This window comes from Ctenocephalides felis, unplaced genomic scaffold (genome assembly GCF_003426905.1).
Source record: "Ctenocephalides felis isolate EL2017-DRISC unplaced genomic scaffold, ASM342690v1 CF-g0.4_SCAFFOLD_01886, whole genome shotgun sequence".
Lineage (NCBI taxonomy): Eukaryota > Metazoa > Arthropoda > Insecta > Siphonaptera > Pulicidae > Ctenocephalides > Ctenocephalides felis.
The window spans coordinates 62223678-62247149 of record NW_020538040.1 but is presented as its reverse complement, the minus strand read 5'-3'; the positions used below and the strand labels follow the sequence as shown (position 1 = coordinate 62247149).

Below are 23472 nucleotides of genomic sequence, written 5' to 3'. Positions count from 1 at the left end.
TGATTTTATCAATAGACAAAGTCGTTCTAATGCTGATTTTTATTAAGATTTAGTATTTGAACATATTATAATTCTAATAATTTTGTCTATAAAAATTAAAAATTTTCATTATCAATAAATGCTCAGATTTATACATATGCATATTTGCGATATACAAGTATTCATGCATGTTAATATAAGAAATCGTGCCAATAAAAATAAAGTAACATTGTACAATTTATGGTCAATGTAATAAAAAGTAAAAAGTAATGCGTGCATCAACTACTACCGGAATAATAATTCAAAAAATGTGAAAAAAGTAATATATATTTAGAAATAAAAGCTTGTCCAATATATGATCTGTTTCAGTCAAAAAAAGTTAAGTTATGATATTTGTATGCTTTCAATTATTTGCGGTAGACGTTACATTGATTATACATATAAATTTAATATGTGTGTTAATTTATTTCATTTTTCAAGCAACGGAATCTCCTTTATCTGTGATACCCCTCGAAAAAGGCTCACAAATATCTGAACCGGCCGCTCTTACTTATATGGCATCAAATGATGTAGAAAAGCCTATGAAAATAATTCAAATGGACGATAATTATCCAAAAGTTCCCGACAGCGAAAAAGCAACTACCGAGGAATTCAAAACGATAAATAGGGGTAAGCAAAAATAAGATTAATAATATATTCTAATGCTCATATTATTATTTATCTGTCACATAAATCGTGTAAAACATAGATGATATGCAAACTAATAGCATAACGCACTAACCTATTAAATCAGTGCTAAACGTAGCTATATTTTGAATATTTTGACTACAGTAGATCTACAGTAGATCCTGTTTTTGGGACGGCCTAAAAGAAATCGTACTAAAAATAGTCAAAAATTTTATAAATTCTTCCATATAATAAACAACTTTGTACGATATATTAAATAAAAAACATGCTGTGGATATATATCAATATCAATATATCATAATAATATATCAATAGTTTATGAAATAACATTCTTTTGGATGAAATAATTATATTGGACCTATAAAATATTGTAACAAATGTCATTTTAAACATTTGAATCGTAGATAAAATCCTGCATACAAACCATATGTCGTTTGCGCAAAATCGCGCAAAATCTGTATAAAAACAGGAATCACTGTACTTAAAACATAAGGAAAAAGATATCATGAAAAGAGATCATAAAATTGTTTATAATGCATTGTTTGCTTGGATCAAAATGAAACTAATAATGTAGGTTAAACGACAGTGCAGATCGTTTTGCTTTAATTTAGATAACCAAATGATTGCTATTACTTTAGTATAAAATAAAATAAAAAACAAAATACTAGTCCTCTTTCTTTCATACATGATAATTAGTAGTATCAGAGACAAATAGTATTTAATAGAATAGTATATAGAGATCAACATACAATCACTTATAATGTTAATATCAACCTTTATGCTGAAAATAACAACATTGAAAATATCAAATATTAATGAAAGTTGTGTTTAAATTATTTACAGTACAACGGTCATTAATGGGTAAGTTTTAGCTTCTTCTTTTGACATCCTCGTTTTGATATAATTTCCAAGCTCTAATCTTTATGCTTGCATAATCTTTAAATGTATAACTTGAAATTATACAATATTATTCCGATCTCATATAAAATCATTTTTAATCATTATCCATGATCAATTTAATTTAACTGAATCAACGACTAAATACTAATTATAATATCGCTTTGAGCAATCTAATATCGCTTCTGATCCTTCATAAACATTCCTAATGCTCGACAAAGTATGTTTTATAGAAAAAACAACCAACACTGTCAATCAAATAAATAGCAAAGCTAGCTTTATCATCGAGTAACATTATTATTTGTATCACTATAAATAATTAAAAAAAAATAGATGTGTCCAAAACGAAAATATGTCGTGCAACAAAGGGGTACAAAAGTATACTGCAAAATCAATACACAGCTTGCGTCGCAAAATCAAAATTTTGAACATTTAAATTTAAAGAAAACATGATACCATAAAAACATAACATATCCAAAAGTAAGACAACTATCACTAAAGTTCAATCAAAATTTGTAATACAATTAAAAATTATGATTTTAAATCTTATAGATCGAAAAGAAACTCAACCATTAACCGCTTAGTTCATCATCATCCACATATTTCATTAAATAATTATCGGTATTTTATCTAACCCAACTGCATGTGTCAGATGAGAAGATACAGTTTCCGTACGCCTCAAAAGTCATCTTTGGACCTGAATTTCGTATGGCGAATGAAGTCAGAAATGGCTGGACACAACCACAAGTAACACGTTTTCTGCAGGACCCCATTATCCCGCCAGTTCTGGGGCATTCACATACAAACGGTAAAATCGAAGGCTTGTATATATACATATACATATATATATATATATATATATATATATTTAGTTGTTGATTTTGATGTTGAGATATATGAGTAAGTTCTTGTGGGGCGATACATCATCAGTGGATATTAACGCTGGTAGGTTACATCTAGAGAGTGTACACAACACTAGAAATTAGCACTAACATTTATACGACTAACTTGCCAACACCATGTATTTTTTATAATTTTTTGTATGATGTAGAAAGACAAATGATAATTTTATTTGAAAAAAAAAATGTGAATAACGTTAGGTAATTTCTGCCACGACTTCTGTACTACAGTTCCGAGGCTTAACCTCGGATAGATAAGCCTCGGAACTTATTAAAACTTATTAACTTATTAAAAAATTACAAAAATTTAAAAAATGTTTTTTAGAAATAATTTAGCAAACAAATGAATGAATAAAACTCATTCATTTGTCGCTAAGTTATAGCTAAAACATGTTTTTTTAATTTTCAAAATTTTTTCCATGCTCTTTCCATACGAAGTTTGATTGGATTGCGTTCTATCTAAACGTTAATATTAAGAGCTAAAACTTTCAGAGAATTATTTTTTATCAATTTGGAACCATTTGAGCTCCTGGGAGCAAGGAAATTCGAGAATGACTATTTTAAGGACCACCCTAATATATATATATATATATATATATATATATATATATATATATATATTAGTTCCGAAACGTCGTATTAAACATCTTCAAAAAACAAATTGTTTTTTATTATTGGATTTACTGTTCGGAAAAGAAACAATCAATATATTGAAAAAATCCAGGACTTATCTATTGAATATATATATATATATATATATATATTCCAAGCCATTTTCTTTCGATGTTGACATTAATTTAAATTTTTGATATTAAAGATACCAATTTGGTATCATGATATTAACACGAAATGAATATTATCATTTCTATTAATACATATTAAGTTTTGCATGTCTAATTACAAATTAACACTAACAGAAAAACACTGATGTTAAGAAAATGGCACGCAATAATTTTTAATTCCTATCGAAAGTATTTTGAAAAACAAGACAGCGACGTCAGCTATATATGAACTAAACACATCAAACAATACGCACATACTAAAAATGTAAATAAAAAATATGTTTCAAATTGAAACTGTCTTATTTGATTACAGTGACTTTCACACTATATATGAATAAATTGCTTTACGCTCGGTTCAATAAACTATTATATATAACCATGTGTTATTGCAAATAATATAATAAATATTATTTCATGTTATATTGACAGGTGAAGGAGAATTTCGATCATCATTTGCGCAACATTATGATAACTGTAAGTATAAATGCGATGAAAAACAAATTGTTAAGTTGCAATGAAATCTACGTGAAAAAAATTCCAAAGACTATATACATCAGCATATCAGCGATCGTTAAAAGTGTCTAATATACTATACGTTTCGACACTTATTTATATCATAATCAAACTTTACATTAGATATTTTACATATTTTTGTATAATGTAGAGAGAAATGTAGTGTTTAACTCTATGATATATATATATATATATATATATATATATATATATATATATATATATATATATATAAATATATATATATATATATAATTAAATTAAATAAGAAAGATAAATAAACAATTAAATTAGAAAGATATATATTATTACACTTCCTAGCACCTATTTGGTAATATAATTAAGCTGTGGAAAGATCTCAACATAGAGTCATATACAATTATATGATTTAATTTTAGTTGAAGGGTCCCGACCGAAACCGAAAGGTGCTAAAGGCAGTCGTGAGTTAAATGAGTGCCGAAGTATGGATTTTCAAGATGGCGAAAACGCTAAAGATATGACTGGTATTTGTTTGATGTGCCTTCGTAATGAAGATGAATATGGACATATATTATTCTCAGTTAAAGGGTTCGTTTCTATATATTATATATGACATATTTGTGAAATTTATATTATTTTACAACAAATATCCATCAAACGTAAACATAGAGCAAAAAAAAGTTTTTGGTCTATTTTCTCCAACAATTCAATTTCATATTATGCAAATACTAGTTTTTATTATATTCAGATGCCCAGCTGTTGACTGTGAAGAGTTTGAATTACCAAATCCCTACGATCCCTACCCTTTTTGCTGTCCAGTATGTAGTAAGTTTTCAATTCATTTTATCTTTGGTACATAAAATAAAGTTATTTAATCAGAAAACTGCATTTCAACAGAAGGGGCACGGCGTAAATATAGAGAAGAAGATCTTATGTATGGTACATCTATGACAGACGAAAATAAAGCAAAAAAAGGTTAGTATCAATCAAAGAAAACGATATTAAAATATTGCTAAGAAAATGAGAAATTTGAAATTGTCATTTAATGATAAATAATATACTTAAAATGATGGTTCTTCTTTTCGTTCGAAAATTTACACAGGCGGTGATGAAACACCTGATGGCAGTGACAGTGAAAGCAGTGACAAACCAAAAGGTGACGAGGATACTGTTGAAGGAGACGAAGTTAAAGAAGGAACAGGCGAAACTGAAGAAGCGGACAATCCAGAGCCAGACGGAAGAGAAGAACGTAGTCGGAGATTCCTTACGCCACCGGAAGGAATGACCAAAATAACACATGATGTAAACAACGTGACCGTAAACGATGATATATCAACTTCCGAAAACAGTACGACTACGACCATGAAAACTGAAATCTTGAACAAAGATCCTACAGACAAACCCAAGGCTGTAAAGAGAAGACTTTTTCAAGGAAAAAACATGAGAAGCGATGACGATGCTGGTAGCAATGCTCAGGTATATAGAAGACGCCTCAAATAAAAAACAAACAAAAAATTTAAAAAAGCATTAGAAAAAATTTGTAGATAATATAATTATTAACTAGTAATGATTTATAAAATATATATTGATTTATAGATTTTTATAACTTTATAAGATTGACCATATGGATAAGTTTCAATAACTGTAGCCCAATTGTCAAGTAGAATAACAATTAGGATATATGAACAGGATGCACACGCATCCTAACTTTCAATATTAATGAAATTAGTATATTATAATATTATTATTATTTGAGCTATACTAGTGTAGATAGATAACGAAAAGATTTATGTTATAAGTTTAACTTAAAATTTTATATAAAATCTGAAGAATGATTATCCCACTTTTTTGTGACAAGTACTAATACTAAATTTAATATAAATATTATTTTAAATAATTATAAAAGATATGTAAGAAACATAAATAAAAATTAATATTTCAAGAAAAGTGTTTTAAATATTTCAACAACACGTTGATAAAAAAGTTAAAAACTCATTAGTGTATACAATAAATCTTCAAATGTAAATTAAAACGCCTAATTCAGCTAGAACGACGAACTTTTTGACATTATAAATAAATAACATACTAGTTTTAAAATATAAATACCACGACAAACTGTAGGTGACTTACCTCAACAGGAGCATAATGTCCATTGTCATTAAGTTCTTGGATTTCGACCCAAAGTTCAATTTTTCGTGTTAGTTCTGACCAGCGATCAACGAGAGAACGGGCCTGAGCTAGCTGCTGTTGTTCGACTTCCCAACCACCAATGGAACGAGAAAATCCCGCCGATCTGTGGCCCCAAACTTCTATCGATAGTGCACCTTCTGCAATAGTAATATATTAAATTTTCGTGCTTTATAATGCATTAAGGCAATAGTCCATTACAGTCAGTCAAGTAAGAGCGTGGCCGGCTTTAACGACAGTTAATGAAAGATTTCGGACTAATTCTTTCATGAGCTGATGAAGTGAAGCTTTGTCCTTGATGCTTTGTCAAAAAAGGTTTAGTTTTCGTTGATCTTTTGAGAAAAAATTACGTTAAACGCCATGAGTGCTAAGTTACGCGTCGCGCTACGAGGCTGCGCCCTTCTGCATCCACCCAAAAGGTCTCCAAATGTCGCAATCAGCTGCTGCTAAACATATGAGAAAGTTGAAGGCATTTGTAAAGCATTGGATACACCTATATAAAGTTGCTAAAAATATCGATGATTTATCAGAACGTGGTTTAAACAAAAAAGAAGAAAAAAGAACAGTGAATGTGTTTTCGCGGAATCCTGCTTTAACACTGCAGCAAGGACGAGCAAAAGTAATGGCAAAATGTTTGGAAATATCTACAAAACTATCTGAACCTTTCTTCGTATTCATGATCTGAAATGGCGCAGCACATTGGGGTAGCCTCTGACGACTGAAAAACATGTGCTTCTTTTCCGCTTGGGCACATGAAAATATTGATAGAGATTTTGAAAATGTCATTTTTACTTATGAATGTTCTATATGAGCACGTACTGCCCTCATCGAGCCGTTAAATTAAAATACGAGCCGTCAGACTAGAATAATCCATTAAATGAGTCAAAAGTTAGTAAAAAGCAGGCGTCGGAGATGCCAGCCAATTGACGACTCCGGTGATGACTGGACACATATTGACCAAATTGCATCTTTGCTTGTAATGTATACAATGAATATATAAACATTAAAATTTCATAAAAAAATTCTTTTTATAAATTAACACGGCCACGGTCTTACTTGACCGACTGTATATTAAAACTTTAACAACTCTACATTACATATGACAGAAATCCCCTACATTACATTATTTTATACAAACTAATAATTTTAGACAAAAATCCAATTCTCAAAACAATATGATGTAGTCATAAGAATATGTTAATAATATTAAGAAGAAATTCTAAATTCTGTGATCATTTAGTACTTCATCCAGTTAGTAAACTGAACATAATCGGTTTCTTAATGATCATTAAATTAATCTGCAAAAGATATTTAAAAATGTTAAAATAGCCAATTTTATCACTTATTTCACTTAGTTATCAATAAAGAAACAGAAAAATTAACAGAAGAAAGAAAGTAAAAATACTACATACGATATACGCCAAAAAAAACAAAATTTTAGGTAAAGTAATTTTTTTTATCGTTATTTTTTGATATAAGCATTTATAAAAACCTCAAAGTAAAATTATTAATATTCTGTTTTTGAAGATAATATTTTGAGTAGAAGTTATAAGGTCTAAAAATATTGTATCATTAATATTGTTTATTTCCTCCATTATTAATTGTATTTCAGATTTAATTTTGCGTTAAGATTTATTGAAACCAAATTTTACTTCGTGAGTTGATTGTTGCAAGGCAAGTAGCACACAGGAAACAAAAATCAACGATTTGAATTAACAAAAACAAAGAAATAAAAATATGATATAACCATACAATTGCAATAAATGAGAAGTTTATATAGAATATATTATAATTATATAGGAATAAAATAGTATATGAGATAAATAAATTATTACCCAGAAGATTATATAAATGATTATATGTTATGATTATATAAATCTATACTATATAAAGATGCATGTTATGTTTATATAAATCTATTAGCAATTATTGTAGAAATTTACATAATTTTATTAATTTCTAGTCTAGAAAATTACAACTAAAATACCTGGCCAAAAACTTATTGTTTTAAGCCTTTTAAATGAAGTGAAAAAATTTCAAGATTTTCAGTATAAACCAATATTTGTATGTTATAATACCATTTTGAATAACAATATAGGACAAAAGTAAATTATATAGAAAATCATTATTAATAATACGCAAAAAATTACCTGCAATTGGTAGCTTTTTTACCCCAAAGTCCGCCTTATTGATAAGTGTTAGAACAAAGTAGTTGACACATTGAAAGTAGCAGTTTTTTTTTTAGATATGAATTTCGCACTGTTCAATTTCTTTTTTATATATTAAAAACGTACATTTAGACAAATTTAGCAAAGAACAACTGATAAAAGTAAAATAACAATGCTTGTAAAGCATTTTTTATGCTTTTACCATTTTTCTTAGGTTTTGTATTTCATCATTATATGGAACATATCAATGGATTTTCTTGTGTGTTTTGTGCTTTCACTATACAATCATATACTATTACTCGATGTTTATAACAGAAATAAAACTTAACACTTAAAGTAAAACTTCAAATGTAAATCTGCAACTTGTAAATATTGAGTACGTTCACACTAGGGATAATTCTTCAAAGAGAGTTATATATATATATATATATATATATATATATATATATATATATATATGTATATATTATATATATTGATATATATATATATATATATACATACATACATATAAAATGTGTGAAAGTATTTTATATATTAAGGCCGAAAATGTAATAGAATTTTTTGTAGTACCTAGTATGCTACTACAAAGCTATTTATTATTAGAAGCGAAAATAATATATCATTATTATTGTTGCTTACTTATGAATAAACAAATAACCTTTTGTAAAACAATATATTTTACTTACAAATATTATTACTTACCAGCACAATGCTCTAGGAACTCTTCAGTGATTGTAACGGTATAGTCTTGTGTGTGATCAAATTTAAAAGTAACATGTTGGCCATGATTATTGCTAGATCCATTTTCCACTTTTGGTGGAACAACTGTAGGATCCGGGTAACCCCAAAATGAATACTGACAAAATACAAAATTTGACAAAGATAAGGGTAAACCAGTTGCTTGTTTAATACTGATGCGGCATGTGACCTGCAAATAGATCAGAAACAATTATGAACACATAGTAAATTTGATTACACTATAAAGATAAGGAAACAATTTACAAAAAAAAAATTATAAATCTAATTAAATAAAACAAAACCCAAAATGTAATATTTCTAGTTTGAAATTTGCAATGCAATATAAAAACATAATAAAACGTTTTTCCTAATATTTTTGACTAAACTAATTGACTAACTTCATATATATAACATAATTTTGTAAATATTTTTTTTTATAAATATAGAGCTTCAATTGAGTAAATGTTCAACGTTATTTAAATAAAAAAATTAAAATTCATGTTAAATACTTTCCTAACATTCTTTAAATTTCATACCTGAGATGAGGTAAGATCTGAGCAGTCATAGTCATCATAATGACTGTCATTAGAGCTATCTGAGGCAGCCTCACATATTCTATCTTGTGGAAATGTACCAGCAATTCGGGATAATTCAACCTAAACAATAATTAATACAAAGGTATAAACAAAACATAAAACTGTATTTAGTTAACAATTATAAAATTCTTACTTGTAGTCTACCGGCTACTTCGCCTTGTTGACTAATAATAGGTGTGGAATAATTTAAGCGAACATTATGAAATAAAACTTCAAGAAAAATATTAGCAACTCCAATTAAATTATGATTTTCTTGTGACTCATAAAATGGATCCAGTCTATTTATTGGCGTGATATCCTACAAATCATAATTATTTTGAGCCAATTTCAATCAGCATAAAGATATAAACATTATATTATAAAGATATGGACTTATTTGTATATAAATATAGTTATGAACATACTATAGAATTGGCATTCTTGTCCTTGCTTTCTTCATATATTTCTCTCATGTCAATAAGTTTATTTTCTAGCTTCTCCATGCTCCACACCTGACTACCCGTTGACCGTCGGACCAAAATAGCAGGTTCACTAACAAATGCTCCTCTCTATCAATTAAAGTAAAAAGTAATTACTGAACCAATATTTTTTGTAAATATTGTTCATTGGCTATGAATATCTGTAAAAATTAATATAAATATCACAAACATTACTTACCCGTCGGTTGGGGCTTAAATTTGCAGGTGGTATTTGAAGAGTTACACTGAACTTGGTTTTTCTTTCCATTTCCTCAGCAAGAAAATTTGCTTCTTGCACTAATGAATTTGCTTTAAGAATATCGTCTTTTAATTGTCCTAAACTTCTTCTGAACATCTCATCGCGCTCCTTCGCCCATTTCTCAACTCTCATTTGGCTTGTTGGCGTACCTGGTGTCATTTTTCCTTGCCTGTAAATATATATATATAAATATATATATTGAACTGTATAAAATCATAATGAAACTTCAGATCTGTTACAATATCATTATTAGAAATAAAATTAGTAATAAACATAATTTATAGTCAAGACTTGAAATAAATTCTTAACCCTTCAACTTGAAATACCTAAAAGGATCATATGTATAAGGTCCATATGGTGTTGTTGGTGACAACATGTTCTTCAACTGTTGAAAATGTTTCTCATATTCTTGTCTCTGTTTTTCAAGTGCAACTTGTTTGTCGTCTTCATGCTGTTTTTCTAATCTAGATATTGCAGCTTGAATAGGATCGTTTGATAATTCATTCAGCATTAATTCTTCTCTTGCAAAATTATAATCTATAAGTTGTGCTGGTGTTTGTACTTCTGATGCTATAAAAAACAAAAACCATTTATCCAACAGCACACACACACATATATTACTAAATCATAAAATATTGAAAAATATATAAAATATTTCTTCATATAGCAATCAATCAATTAATTTTAAAAAAATACCTATTATTGTGCTATATTATGTGAGAAATAAAGTATATTTTTAACATACTAAATATGTAAGTTCTATAATACATACAAACAGCTTTCGGGCAGTTCACTCTGAAAAAATGATGATTTCCCCATAATATTCTATCACCATTATGCAAGGCAGTTCTCTCAACAGCTGGAGATCCATTCACAAATGATCTAGCATTTGCCAATGGTTCTAGAAACAAACATCCATCTTCAATAACTACAATGCAATGTTGTGGTTGAATGCCAAGGCCAGAAAGTTGAATGTCAGGCTGGGACGGTGAACCTTGGCTACCAACTAAGGTTCTTTCCTGTCAAATAAGACATTGATGCCATAATTAATACCTGTATAAAAATAGCAAATACAGCAATAATGTTAGTATACATTACCTTCAAATAATATACTAAAAGCTCATTTAGAGATGGATCGGCATTTAAATTTACCAGATAGTATTTATTTTTCTCAACTTTAATACCACTTGCTTGGACACTAATACCCATTTTTTCCAATGCTTGCTGTCTTTCATTTTGTATTCGTTCTAATAAAAAATATTTTAAATTAATAGGTAACTCACTTTTAACTTAATTATAAAAAGATAATGTTCAATAAAAATTAATTATAATTATTTATTCTGTATAATTTACGATTACTCTTTTTACCATAACTAAATAAAATGAGATAAATATAATGAGAATAAATGCAAAGCTAATAAATTAAATCACCTTCAAACGTGGCTTCATAAATTCTAAAATAAAGTAATTAAAACCAACTTACATAAGAAATTAAATAAATTTAAATTCTAATAATGATCAATTCCTACCTGTTTTGACTAGTTTCTCCTCCCACGTTTGTGACATTTCCTTCATTAGATTTTCACTTTCTGCTAATTTCTCATGTATATCTACTCGTTGAGTATCTCCAACTGGTGAACCCTTTAGCAAGAGAGTAATAAATGTTTTAGTAAATAATGATTTTCTCATTTCAAATTAAAAACACTGAATGGAAATATATATATTGCAATATAAAAAAAATAGTGGGTTTTAACATATCATATCATGTACTTCAAAATTTAGGTGAAATTTAAGATTTCAACAAAACTTTGTTGAACAGGTTCATTTACAAGTTACAAGTAAATAGTGAACAAAAGTTCAAATGTTGAGTGATTATACATAAAAAATACTATCAAAGTAATATGTATTCACATTTCTAATAGCAGTCAGTCAATTCAAAGAAATTACGAAAAGGAAATTTAATGTTACATCCTTACTGTTGCATGTTTCAACATTTCTTTCAGTGTTTCTACTTCTTGTCGTAGTTCCCTTATAATTCTTGCATTAGGATCTTCATTTACAACTGCATGATTAACTATTCTCTTCGCTCTGTCAGCATATCTTAACGTTGACAAAGTTTCTTCATAGTTATCAGCTGCAGGAGAAATTGTAGCTACCATCACAGTTTTACTATTACCACCTAGATTATCTTTCAGCAACCAAGTGAGTACAGAGTCACGGTATGGAACAAATTTATCCCGGTTTTTGCTATTACTTCCACAAGATTGATCTGCTAATTTTGATATGACTAATCCAAGCGTAGTGAGTGATCTGTAATAAAAATGTTATATATATATATATATATATATATATATATATATATATATTTTGTAGGGTTTCGAACAAGAATCCAAAAATAATACAAAATAAAAAAACAAGAAAAGTTTTTAATAAACAATTTCTTTATTTAATTATTTGTTTACTGTCGACGTTTCGGAACTAGGTACGTTCCATCTTCAGGACATCTGTCAAGAAACATGATCTTGATGAGATTTTAGCAAACAATATGTTTAGGAAAAGAAAATAGATTTTTCTTAAATAGTAAATTAATTGCAAAAAAAACGTTGGCACACAATTTGTAACTTTACTGACTTTCCGAAAACAGTCTTCACTCATATTATCAACACTATTTTAAATTACTCCTATTTCCATTGCCAAGACAACTTTTATTCTCAAATTAAAGGCGCAGCTATGGGATGTCCCTTATCTCCAGGAATTATCGACTTAGTTTTACAAACACTAGAAATTTCCGTTTTCTCAACTTTAAAATTTCAAATTAACTTTTATATTAGATATGTAGATGACACTTTTTTTATCATTAAAAAAAATCATATAAACACAGTACTAGATCTCTTCAATAACTGTAACAATAATATAATTTTCACACATGAACTACAAAATAACAACAGGCTTAATTTCTTAGATGTATCCGTTTACAACACTAATAACTTTGTTCGAACAAATTGGTATAGAAAAACTACATGGTCGGGTAGATACTTACACTATTCCTCATACTGTCCCAGAAACTATAAGATAAACACTATTATTTCCCTTACAGACCATGCTATTTTGTTGTCTCACCAAACTTTCCATCCACAAAATTTATCCCTAGTAAAAATAACTCTAATTGAAAATGGTTACCCAAAAAATCTCATTCATTCAGTTATTCAAAAAAGACGAACTTTTTTAAAAACACAAATTAATTCTCCCAATACCAGTACCAACATCAAAAACACCAATCTTATTTACTGCAGCATACCATACGTTGAAGATTTATATTATTATTTTGCCAAAATTTTGTTAGAAGAAAACATTTTAGTATCAGGCTCATCCTTACACTCCTTCAACCAATTCTTTACAAACATTAAATCCCCTACCTCATCCAATTTCAATACTAATGTAGTATATTCTGTTTCTTGTAATGACTGTGCTTTTCAATATATTGGACAAACCTCGCAATATGTACACAAGAGAATGAGACAACATGAACTAAGTGTGGTCCACCATAAACAAAAAAATTTCAAAAGTACCCTAGTACAACACTCTATAGAAAACGCCCATTCATTTAATTTCACTCCAAAGATTTTATATCATGAAAGTTGCATCTTTAGGAGATTATTCGCGGAGAGTTGTCTTATTCTCATGAATGTTTCTAACAGTGTCAACATTAGATCAGATCACAACCTATTACATGATTCATATTTAAATTTTTTACACTTTTTGACAAACAATTAATATCGACTTCCCTTTAAGTTCAATTATTTAAGTATTTACACCCTAACATGAAAAAAACACACACATACAATCTCACAGCTCTCGTTCAAGTGTTTACACGTGTTACAAATGACACACCAAATTCAATTTAGTTAATTTTCAAAAGCCAATCGCACAACATCTAGAGAACAATATTATTTGTGTTTTCAAATAATAATTTTTAATAAAAAAAGACAAATCTTTTAGTAATTTTGATTTACAAAATCTAATTATTCGGCGGAAAATTAACTCACAAATTCAATTTTTGTTAAAAAGCTTGTTTAGTGAAAAAGTGCTAACATATATTCAAACATACAGGTAATTAATTCAACTTTGTCATTAACCTTTTCTTAAAAAAATTTTCCATAACTTTCAAAAAATTTTCTATTATGTTTAATATCCTGTTCTGATAATCCACTCATTTATTTTTATCATTTTTATCATTTTCATTTTGTTCATATTATCATATTTCTGTACATTATTATGTTTTTTTGCAATTAATTTACTATTTAAGAAAAATCTATTTTCTTTTCCTAAACATATTGTTTGCTAAAATCTCATCAAGATCATGTTTCTTGACAGATGTCCTGAAGATGGAACGTACCTAGTTCCGAAACGTTGACAGTAAACAAATAATTAAATAAAGAAATTGTTTATTAAAAACTTTTCTTGTTTTTTTATTTTGTATTATTTTTGGATTCTTGTTCGAAACCCTACAAAATATACACAAATCCAAGACTCTACCATTCAATATATATATATATATATATATATATATATATATATATATATATATATATATATATATACAAAGTCTAATAATCGGGCATAACATCAATAAAAAACATGAAGTTCTTTCAAAAATTTATTTTCAATCCATACGTTTCGGCTATAATCCTAGCCTTCATTCAGTGGAAAAATTAGTTGATCTTAGTGTTAAATTGGAAAATTTTAATAATTCTAAATCCTAAGATGTCTAACCAGACATCGAATATGAACCAAGACAGCGATATGAACATATATGTATATTGAAATATATTGTTATTATCGTTATATCGTTAGAAAAGCACGCTTTTATTGTTTTGTAAGAAATTTGGAAATGTTATCTAAATAGAAGAGATTTGTGTCGCACAGCGTGTTAAGTTCTCTTCCATTTAGATAACATTTCCAAATTTCTTACAAAACAATAAAAGCGTTCGCGCAAAGGATTCACAATTCGTTCCACACATGTGTAGAATCTTGGTAAAAATATTTTTTAAAAAATGTCTTTCTCCATTACATCTTCAACCAGTCTACGAATAACACACTATCCATTTGTGATTTTTTCAAATCAGTATTTTGTGAAAATATTGTGTAATTTCAAGTTAATGTTTATAATACATAGTGTAGTGCATTATCATATCCTAATACCATGGATTATTAAAATTTTCCAATTTAACACTAAGATCAACTAATTTTTCCACTGAATGAAGGCTAGGATTATAGCCGAAACGTATGGATTTAAAATAAATTTTTGAAAGAAATTCATGTTTTTTATTGATGTTATGCCCGATTATTAGACTTTGTTAATACATATGTCAACATCAAATTCAGAATCATACAAAAAAAAAAAAAAATATATATATATATATATATATATATATATTCATATATATCAAAAACTTCTTGATTCAAATCATTCAAATTAAAAAAAACCTGATTCGAATCAAGATTCAAACCAACTTGAATTAAGCTTGTATATGGACAAAAAGGCCAAAAAGCCCTGTTGATGTATTTATTTAGTAAATGTGATATAATGACCAATATACTCAATAAATTAAAGATTTTAAACATAAATTACTATCAAAAATACTACGGTTAAAATATATTTTCAAATTAATTCACAATAAAAGATAATCAAACTCTCTGAATATATTAAATAATATAGGGTTTTTTAAACCCTTATTTGTCATTAAAATCAAAATTAAGTATTAATATTTCACAACTCGCTCTCAGCGCTCTGTCAAACCCAAAAACGTTTTATTATATCACTGCAGCTGTATAGCTTGCATGAGTCGCTTGAATTCAATTTATGCAGTAAACTCGAATGATTCGATTGGACTCGAATATAGACGATAATATAGCGTAGGTACTAAAAACTGTGAAATTTCTACTATTTGCTATACTATCAGGCGTTTTGCACATGAAACCGTATGTTATAAATGCGCATCACAAAGATGCAGTTATTATAGCATTCTTTCAAGATTTGTTTATATGTAAAATACGCCTGATCGCACAGCAAATAGATAGCATTTTCACAGTTTTTAGTACTTAAAAAGAAGAATAAGTTAGCGTTGCCATAACAACTCTGTGATATTGTCTATATTGCCACAAAATTAACTCCTTGATTTTTTTAAATGTTTATATTTATGTTTATTACTTCTTTTTTAATTTACCAAAATTTATATTCATGTTACATATTGAAATCAAGTAAAATTTAATATCAATATGGATATAGCAAATAATGCAGTTTAACTAACAAGTTAGAATACAAGCAAAATAATTAACAACTTACTTATTAATGTTACTGCCTTCTTTCAATCTGTCGCCTACAGCGCCTGTTTTAACGGCACGTTCACTGCCAGCTAAATCAACTAAGCTCATCCTGGATACCTTTTCGCCGCTGACCCCAGACGCAGTATCGGTAAGCGTCTGTGTCAAAACCACAGAAAATACAGCATGAGAACGAGACGACTCACTGTTCATGTTGGTAGCGGCTACTGTTCGAGATTTGTTGCCTTCTGTCATCAAGTTATTGATATCCTAAAAAAATATCAGCTATAAAATATCATTTCGAATCCATGTATTCCGATTTTGAATTTAAAGAAAAATAGAATTATTTTTCGAATAACTATTTAAATATCAGCCGGATTCCACACTTTTGAACAACATTTTATCTTTTGAAAAAATACTATAAATATTCATAGTATCAAATAGTGAAAACAGTTGTAATAACAACACCTGTTGCTTCCAGTCTATATTTTTTATCATATAAATATTTATTTCTAACTAGCTGTACCTGATCACACGTTGCTGTGTTAAACATATAAATAAAAATCTTAACAAAAATCCGGTTCTGTTACATCTAATTGTTAAGATGAAAAATAGCGCCCGTATCTTTCGTGATTGTTTGTTGTGTTGACCTATATTAGAGGCGTCACTGAGAAAATATCCTATTAAGCATCGCAATATATCAGCTTATAAGAACCCAGTAAACACTACTGTAGCCGTAATGTAACTTTTTATGTCACAAAGCTTTATAACAAATGTTAACTAAGTGTAATATACGCGCAATATATATTGGAAGTTACAAAGTTATATACAATTGTTACCTAATGTAATAAATGTGCAACGTTTTGTTAGATTTTTTTCCACAATTTTATATTTGAATGAGAATTCGATTGGTCTAATTTTTAACTTTCCGTAGTATCAGGTACATTGCCGTAAGTTACCGCAACTTAATATAACACATTACTTAACAGAGTAGGAAATAGTAATCTCCTGGTAACAGAATTTGTTAGGGATGGTGAGGTTGCCGTTATATAACTAGGTAACATTTTTATATAACCGCAACCTAACGGCAATATAAAATTGTTCACTGGGAATATAAGCATCAAAATTAATATTGTTACATTTTTATCGTCAATGTTACGATGCACATAAATACTGTAATTATTGTTAAATTTACCTCAAACGACGTGACAGCTAGTTGTGAGAGACCATCAACATAGGGTCCCATCACATTGTGCTCTCTGACCTTTAATGATTGTTTATTCGTCTGAGGATCTAGTAGATCGTGCACCTACAACAATAACAAGTAATTGATCTTTTATATATATATATATATATATATATATATATATATATATATATATTTTTGAATAGTCTTGAATTTGATGTTGATATATATGTTTAATTTGAGTTTAATAATCGGGCGTAACATCAATAAAAATAGTATGAGTTTTTTTTTTTTTTAAATTTATTTATTTAAAATCCATACGTTTCGGCTAGCATCTTAGCCATCATTCAGTGGTAATGAAGTTAACTATAAAAATTGAAACTAAATAAATTATATGAAAGGAAATTTTGTGGAAAAACAATAATAATAATAATAGTAATAAAACACTTACAATTTTGTATCCTAATATAGCATATGAAACCATTATTAATCCATGGTATGAGTATGTGCACATTGATAAGATATATATTTTTTAACACAAACATCACAAATGGTAAAACACACTAATAATCATGATAACTTAACAAGTTGTCGAAACTATGTATTTACTCTTTGGAGTTTAGGATAGAAATGTCACATTTTTCTCAAAGCAGTTTTTAGCATGTGTTGATATTTTTTGGAAAATTTAAAAGGCGATGGGATTTTGTTATTTTTTAAGGAATTTTGACACGCTATTAAGAAACCACGTGTTCGTTTCGATAAGGGCCGTATTGTCATAAATAAACGCAATGACAATACGGCCCTTATCGAAACGAACACGTGGTTTCTTAATAGCGTGTCAAAATTCCTTAAAAAATAACAAAATCCCATCGCCTTTTAAATTTTCCAAAAAATATCAACACATGCTAAAAACTGCTTTGAGAAAAATGTGACATTTCTATCCTAAACTCCAAAGAGTAAATACATAGTTTCGACAACTTGTTAAGTTATCATGATTATTAGTGTGTTTTACCATTTGTGATGTTTGTGTTAAAAAATATATATCTTATCAATGTGCACATACTCATACCATGGATTAATAATGGTTTCATATGCTATATTAGGATACAAAATTGTAAGTGTTTTATTACTATTATTATTATTATTGTTTTTCCACAAAATTTCCTTTCATATAATTTATTTAGTTTCAATTTTTATAGTTAACTTGATTACCACTGAATGATGGCTAAGATGCTAGCCGAAACGTATGGATTTTAAATAAATAAATTTAAAAAAAAAAAAACTCATACTATTTTTATTGATGTTACGCCCGATTATTAAACTCAAATTAAACATATATATATATATATATATATATAGGGTGGTCCTTAAAATGGTCATTTTCGAATTTCCTTGCTCCCAGGGGCTCAAATGGTTCCAAATAGATAAAAAACAATTCTCTGAAAGTTTTAGCTCTTAATGTTAACGTTTAGATAGAGCGCAATTCAATCAAAGTTTTGTATGGAAATAGCATAGAAAAATTTTCAAAAATTTTAAAAATGTTTTTTAGATGTAATTTAGCGAACAAATGAATGAATAAAACTCATTCATTTGTCGCTAAGTTATACCTAACACATTTTTTTTAAATTTTCAAAATGTTTTTCATGCTCTTTCCATACAAACTTTGATTGAATTGCGCTCTATCTAAACGTTAATATTAAGAGCTAAAACTTTCAGAGAATTGTTTTTTATCAATTTGGAACCATTTGAGCCCCTGGGAGCAAGGAAATTCGAAAATGACCATTTTAAGGACCACCCTAATATATATATATATATATATATATATATATATATATATATATATATTGGCTGTTGATATATATTTTGATGAGTTATGTTGATTCAGGCAGTAACACCAAGTGAAAAAAACTAAAGCAGTTGTAAAAAAGCTTTATCTAACCATATGATTCGGCTTCGTCGAGACCGTCATTAAGTGGAACAGCCAAAAGATATATATCGATGATATTCAACAAATGGCTTTTAGTATTTATTTCATTTAATTATAATTAATTATAACAATAATAAGCATTCATAATGCAATAAATGTCATAACATACAATAGAAATCAAACATTTTATAACAAAACTAGCATACAACAGTTTCTATTTTCTGATAAATAAATAATAATGATGATGGTATATATATATAACTAATTCATTATAATAATATTATATTAATATTAATTTTCCTAAATTGATTTTTTTTATGTGACTCTTGCGTATGTATTATAAGATTATTATTATTTTTATTTTTTTTTTCATAGCAAACTATACAAAGTACATTCAGCTATATATTGTTACAAGTATATATTATTTGACTGCGTGAGAAGGAAAGTCTTTCAATAAACATACAAAGCCAGGCACACATATAACTCAAAGCATTAGCATTTTTTTACTTCTGTAGTAAATATATATCGTCAACTTTTTCTCAAGAACAACTGCACCGAACTGATTTCAAAAATTCAAAGACTTTATGATTCTAAAAGAGATTGCATTATAAAAAAGTTAAAACACCCCGGACATTATAAGTCTAAAAGTGGATAGGTATAAATATTTATTAAAATATAGAATAATGGACCGTTGCAAAACTTCAAATTCTATAGTGACAATTTTAAAAGTGGCTAAACATTAATTCTTATTACTTAAATCAATTATTTACTCATATCGGAAAGTTTAAGTAACTAGCTTTAAGCCAAATATCACATCTAGTTTTCATTTTGAATCTTTAAAAACAGGACATTCGACAACCTTGATAAGTCGAATTAATTATATATAGTAGAGAATCCTTATTTGTATTTTCTTTATTCGCTAAAAAAGGACGATCAAATTCTTATATTGACGGCTAAATTTTTTTTATTCACATACATAGTAACGAAAGGGTTTCAATAGGTATCCAACCCATTTGAATTCCAATAAGTATCCTTTGCAAATAGACTAATGAAAAAGTGAAATAGATCTTATTACAATTTTGCCTAAATGTTGTTAAATGATATCGCCGAGGACTATGACATAGGCTGACTTTGCTGCGATCGCTGTTTTTCAGAATGGCTTCAAATCGAACAGATAGAATCGTGTGACATTATGGAATTGCTTGAAAAGCAAGATGTCGAAACCGAAATGATTTTTTTTTAAATAAGTTAAATTGACTACCTCGAGAAAAAGGTGCTTTAAGGCACCGAGAACGTGACATTTATTAATTAAAAAATTTTAATTATGGTTTAAAAGCAGCAAATGAGTTTTGCGCTTTCTGTATGAGCAAATTGCTAATGCGCTTGCTGCGTACAAGTCTCAACTGAAGAAGTTTAACAAATTGCCTAGCAAAAATTACAAAATTTACCATAAAATAATTAGGATATACAAAAACTGAGTCTAATAAGGAATATGACGTATTTTTCAACAAATTTAATAATGATAGGTCATTTTTAATAGATAAGTACAGTTTGTGTACACTCGCTAAGCAAGTTATTAAAGGCGTATTTTTTTCATACAAACGGTAAAGAAAGAAACAATAGCCACTGATAATTTAAAATATTCTTACATAAAATTTATAGTAAAAATACATCTGTGATTTTAAATTTATATTGAACATTTTGGTTGATTTAGCACTCTCGCATATGATCGAATTTAACTTTACGTTTGTGAATTATCATGTTTCCGCTCTGGTATAATATGCTTTATGATGTAATTTAAAGAAACTGCACTTTAAAACATGAAATGCTATTAGCACATCGATATATAATATAGTAGTTTCCAATATGGTCTAAATAATAAAAATATATGCTTTGATTTAGAAAGTGCGAGATGATTCAGACTCTGAGTTCATGCTAGTATTGATACTTTGTCTCACTTGTTGCACTCGCATAATGAAATACACGTATGAAAATTTCAAAGCAATTCAGCATAATATTATACCAAATACATGTTAGATATTTGAAACCCGTTAATTGTGGTTATTACTTATTCGTCAATCACAATATATAATAAAACTGATATAATAAATTATAATGTGTAAATAAAATAATTCACAAGTGTTAAAATTTCTCCTAATTTATTTAGATTATGATTATCAACAATAAAAATTAAATTTATTGAAGACTCATTCTAACCTTCTCGTTGTATATTTCCATATAAGACACTTCAACTTTATAGGATAGTTCTGGAGTTTGTTGTGCAGCAATAATTGCAAACAATGTATCGCAAAGCTTAGGTATTATTCCTTTGCAATCTTGACCGCCCATCATTGTATAGGACTTTCCCGACCCTGAAAAACAGTCGTATGAATTATTAATTATAGTACAAAATACTTATTTCGAATAGCAATTGAGAGATAAAATTAATCATTCCAGGTCTTTAAAAAATATCTGTACTTACTAATATTTAAAATTGTATATGCGTGATAAAAGGGTATAATAGTAAAAGCACATTTTAAAAAATCGTACTGCAATTGATAATATATTATCAATTATCAGTTTCTATAATAAAAATATACGATTTAAGGAAAGTATGGCAATAGAATAATTAACATAAACTTGATCTTTATCTGCTTCAGAACATAAAGCACTTTGATAAATTTATAGGCTGAATTTATAAAATATAATAAGTTTGAACAAAATTCGAAATTTTTTGCTCTTATTACTTCATTTCAATTTTATCCATATTATCAGGTAAGGTAATTCATACAAAAAACTTTATAATTTTATTATAAGTACATATATGATAAAAACACATTTTTAGTCGACAAACAATAGTTTTCTGTGCGTAACCCCAAAAAGCGTTCTCGATTTTGGCAATATAATAAATGTATGTTTGCACTGTCAAAACAAATTAATATTTTTTAAGCAATTGTCACGAAAACTTACCTTAAAAAAAACCCTTTTTCTACTCGGATGCCGCCGGCGGCAAAATACGTTAATTCTGAAATTCGCGAGTGGAAAGGGTTAATATAAATTTTGAATAAATATCGTACCCGTCTGTCCGTAGGCGAAAATGCATGCATTGTATCCTTGGAAGGCATTGTCCAGAATGTCGCGTCCGAGACAGTCGAATACATGGTCTTGTGACGCAAAGTTGGGCGCCGACGATCCAAAGAAGCAAAACAGTGGTCGAAAGCAAACGTCTTTGGTTGTTTCCTGGTAATAAAAGTCAAATTAACAAATCATTAAAAACTTAAAATAAATCTTACTTCTGTTTAACATTATTAAAAAAATAATAGTAGCTTCAAAACTTAACTTCTGGAAATGACATATAATGAACGATGATACTAGAAACTAACAAATTAATCATATTTGCGGCATGTTCAGACACAAGGTACAGTTTATATTTGTATAAAAAAATATTTATTTGATCATCATTTGGTAAACCGATATTGAAGCAAAAACACCTGATGACTCTAAAAAACAACGAACAAAACATTGAAATTTAATTATCTAACTTGTAATTTTTCGAATTGATTCTCCAGACGCTTTCATAGTGACGGGTAATCTGTTCGACAATCCTGCGACGATTCTTGTAATCAAAATTTAGTAGAAATACGATACCAAATACGATAACACCATACGACAACAAACTACAATTTCACAGAAATACAATCATCCGAATGAAGAAATGTAAATATGTTCAGATGAGATAAACAAATTATGTAGGTATTAAATCTTAATTTAATTACTTTTGTTGGTGTAAAAGTATCAAATAATGTAGATTACAAATAAATTTAAAAAAATGTCACTGATCTCAAATACTGATAGTCATAACAGCTAAACTACACTGATTATGAGATGGG

At 28.1% G+C, this 23472-nt stretch overlaps 1 protein-coding gene across 1 annotated transcript in view; it reads right to left on the bottom strand.

Moving 5' to 3' along the window:
• Positions 1–22789, bottom strand: part of LOC113377636 (kinesin-like protein KIF13B) — an 88125-nt gene extending 65336 nt beyond the window's left edge. Inside the window, exons 1-15 of the mRNA XM_026618010.1 lie at positions 22660–22789; positions 21800–21954; positions 17665–17778; positions 16492–16739; positions 12122–12455; positions 11675–11786; positions 11244–11392; positions 10918–11164; positions 10463–10715; positions 10086–10314; positions 9833–9976; positions 9562–9726; positions 9369–9488; positions 8797–9022; positions 5867–6063 (exon numbers count right to left, since the gene is read on the bottom strand). Of these exons, the coding sequence (XP_026473795.1) occupies positions 5867–6063; positions 8797–9022; positions 9369–9488; positions 9562–9726; positions 9833–9976; positions 10086–10314; positions 10463–10715; positions 10918–11164; positions 11244–11392; positions 11675–11786; positions 12122–12455; positions 16492–16739; positions 17665–17778; positions 21800–21934 (2673 nt within the window). The 5' untranslated portion in view covers positions 21935–21954; positions 22660–22789. The remainder of the gene's footprint in view (positions 1–5866; positions 6064–8796; positions 9023–9368; positions 9489–9561; positions 9727–9832; positions 9977–10085; positions 10315–10462; positions 10716–10917; positions 11165–11243; positions 11393–11674; positions 11787–12121; positions 12456–16491; positions 16740–17664; positions 17779–21799; positions 21955–22659) is intronic.
• Positions 22790–23472: the final 683 nt, after the last annotated feature.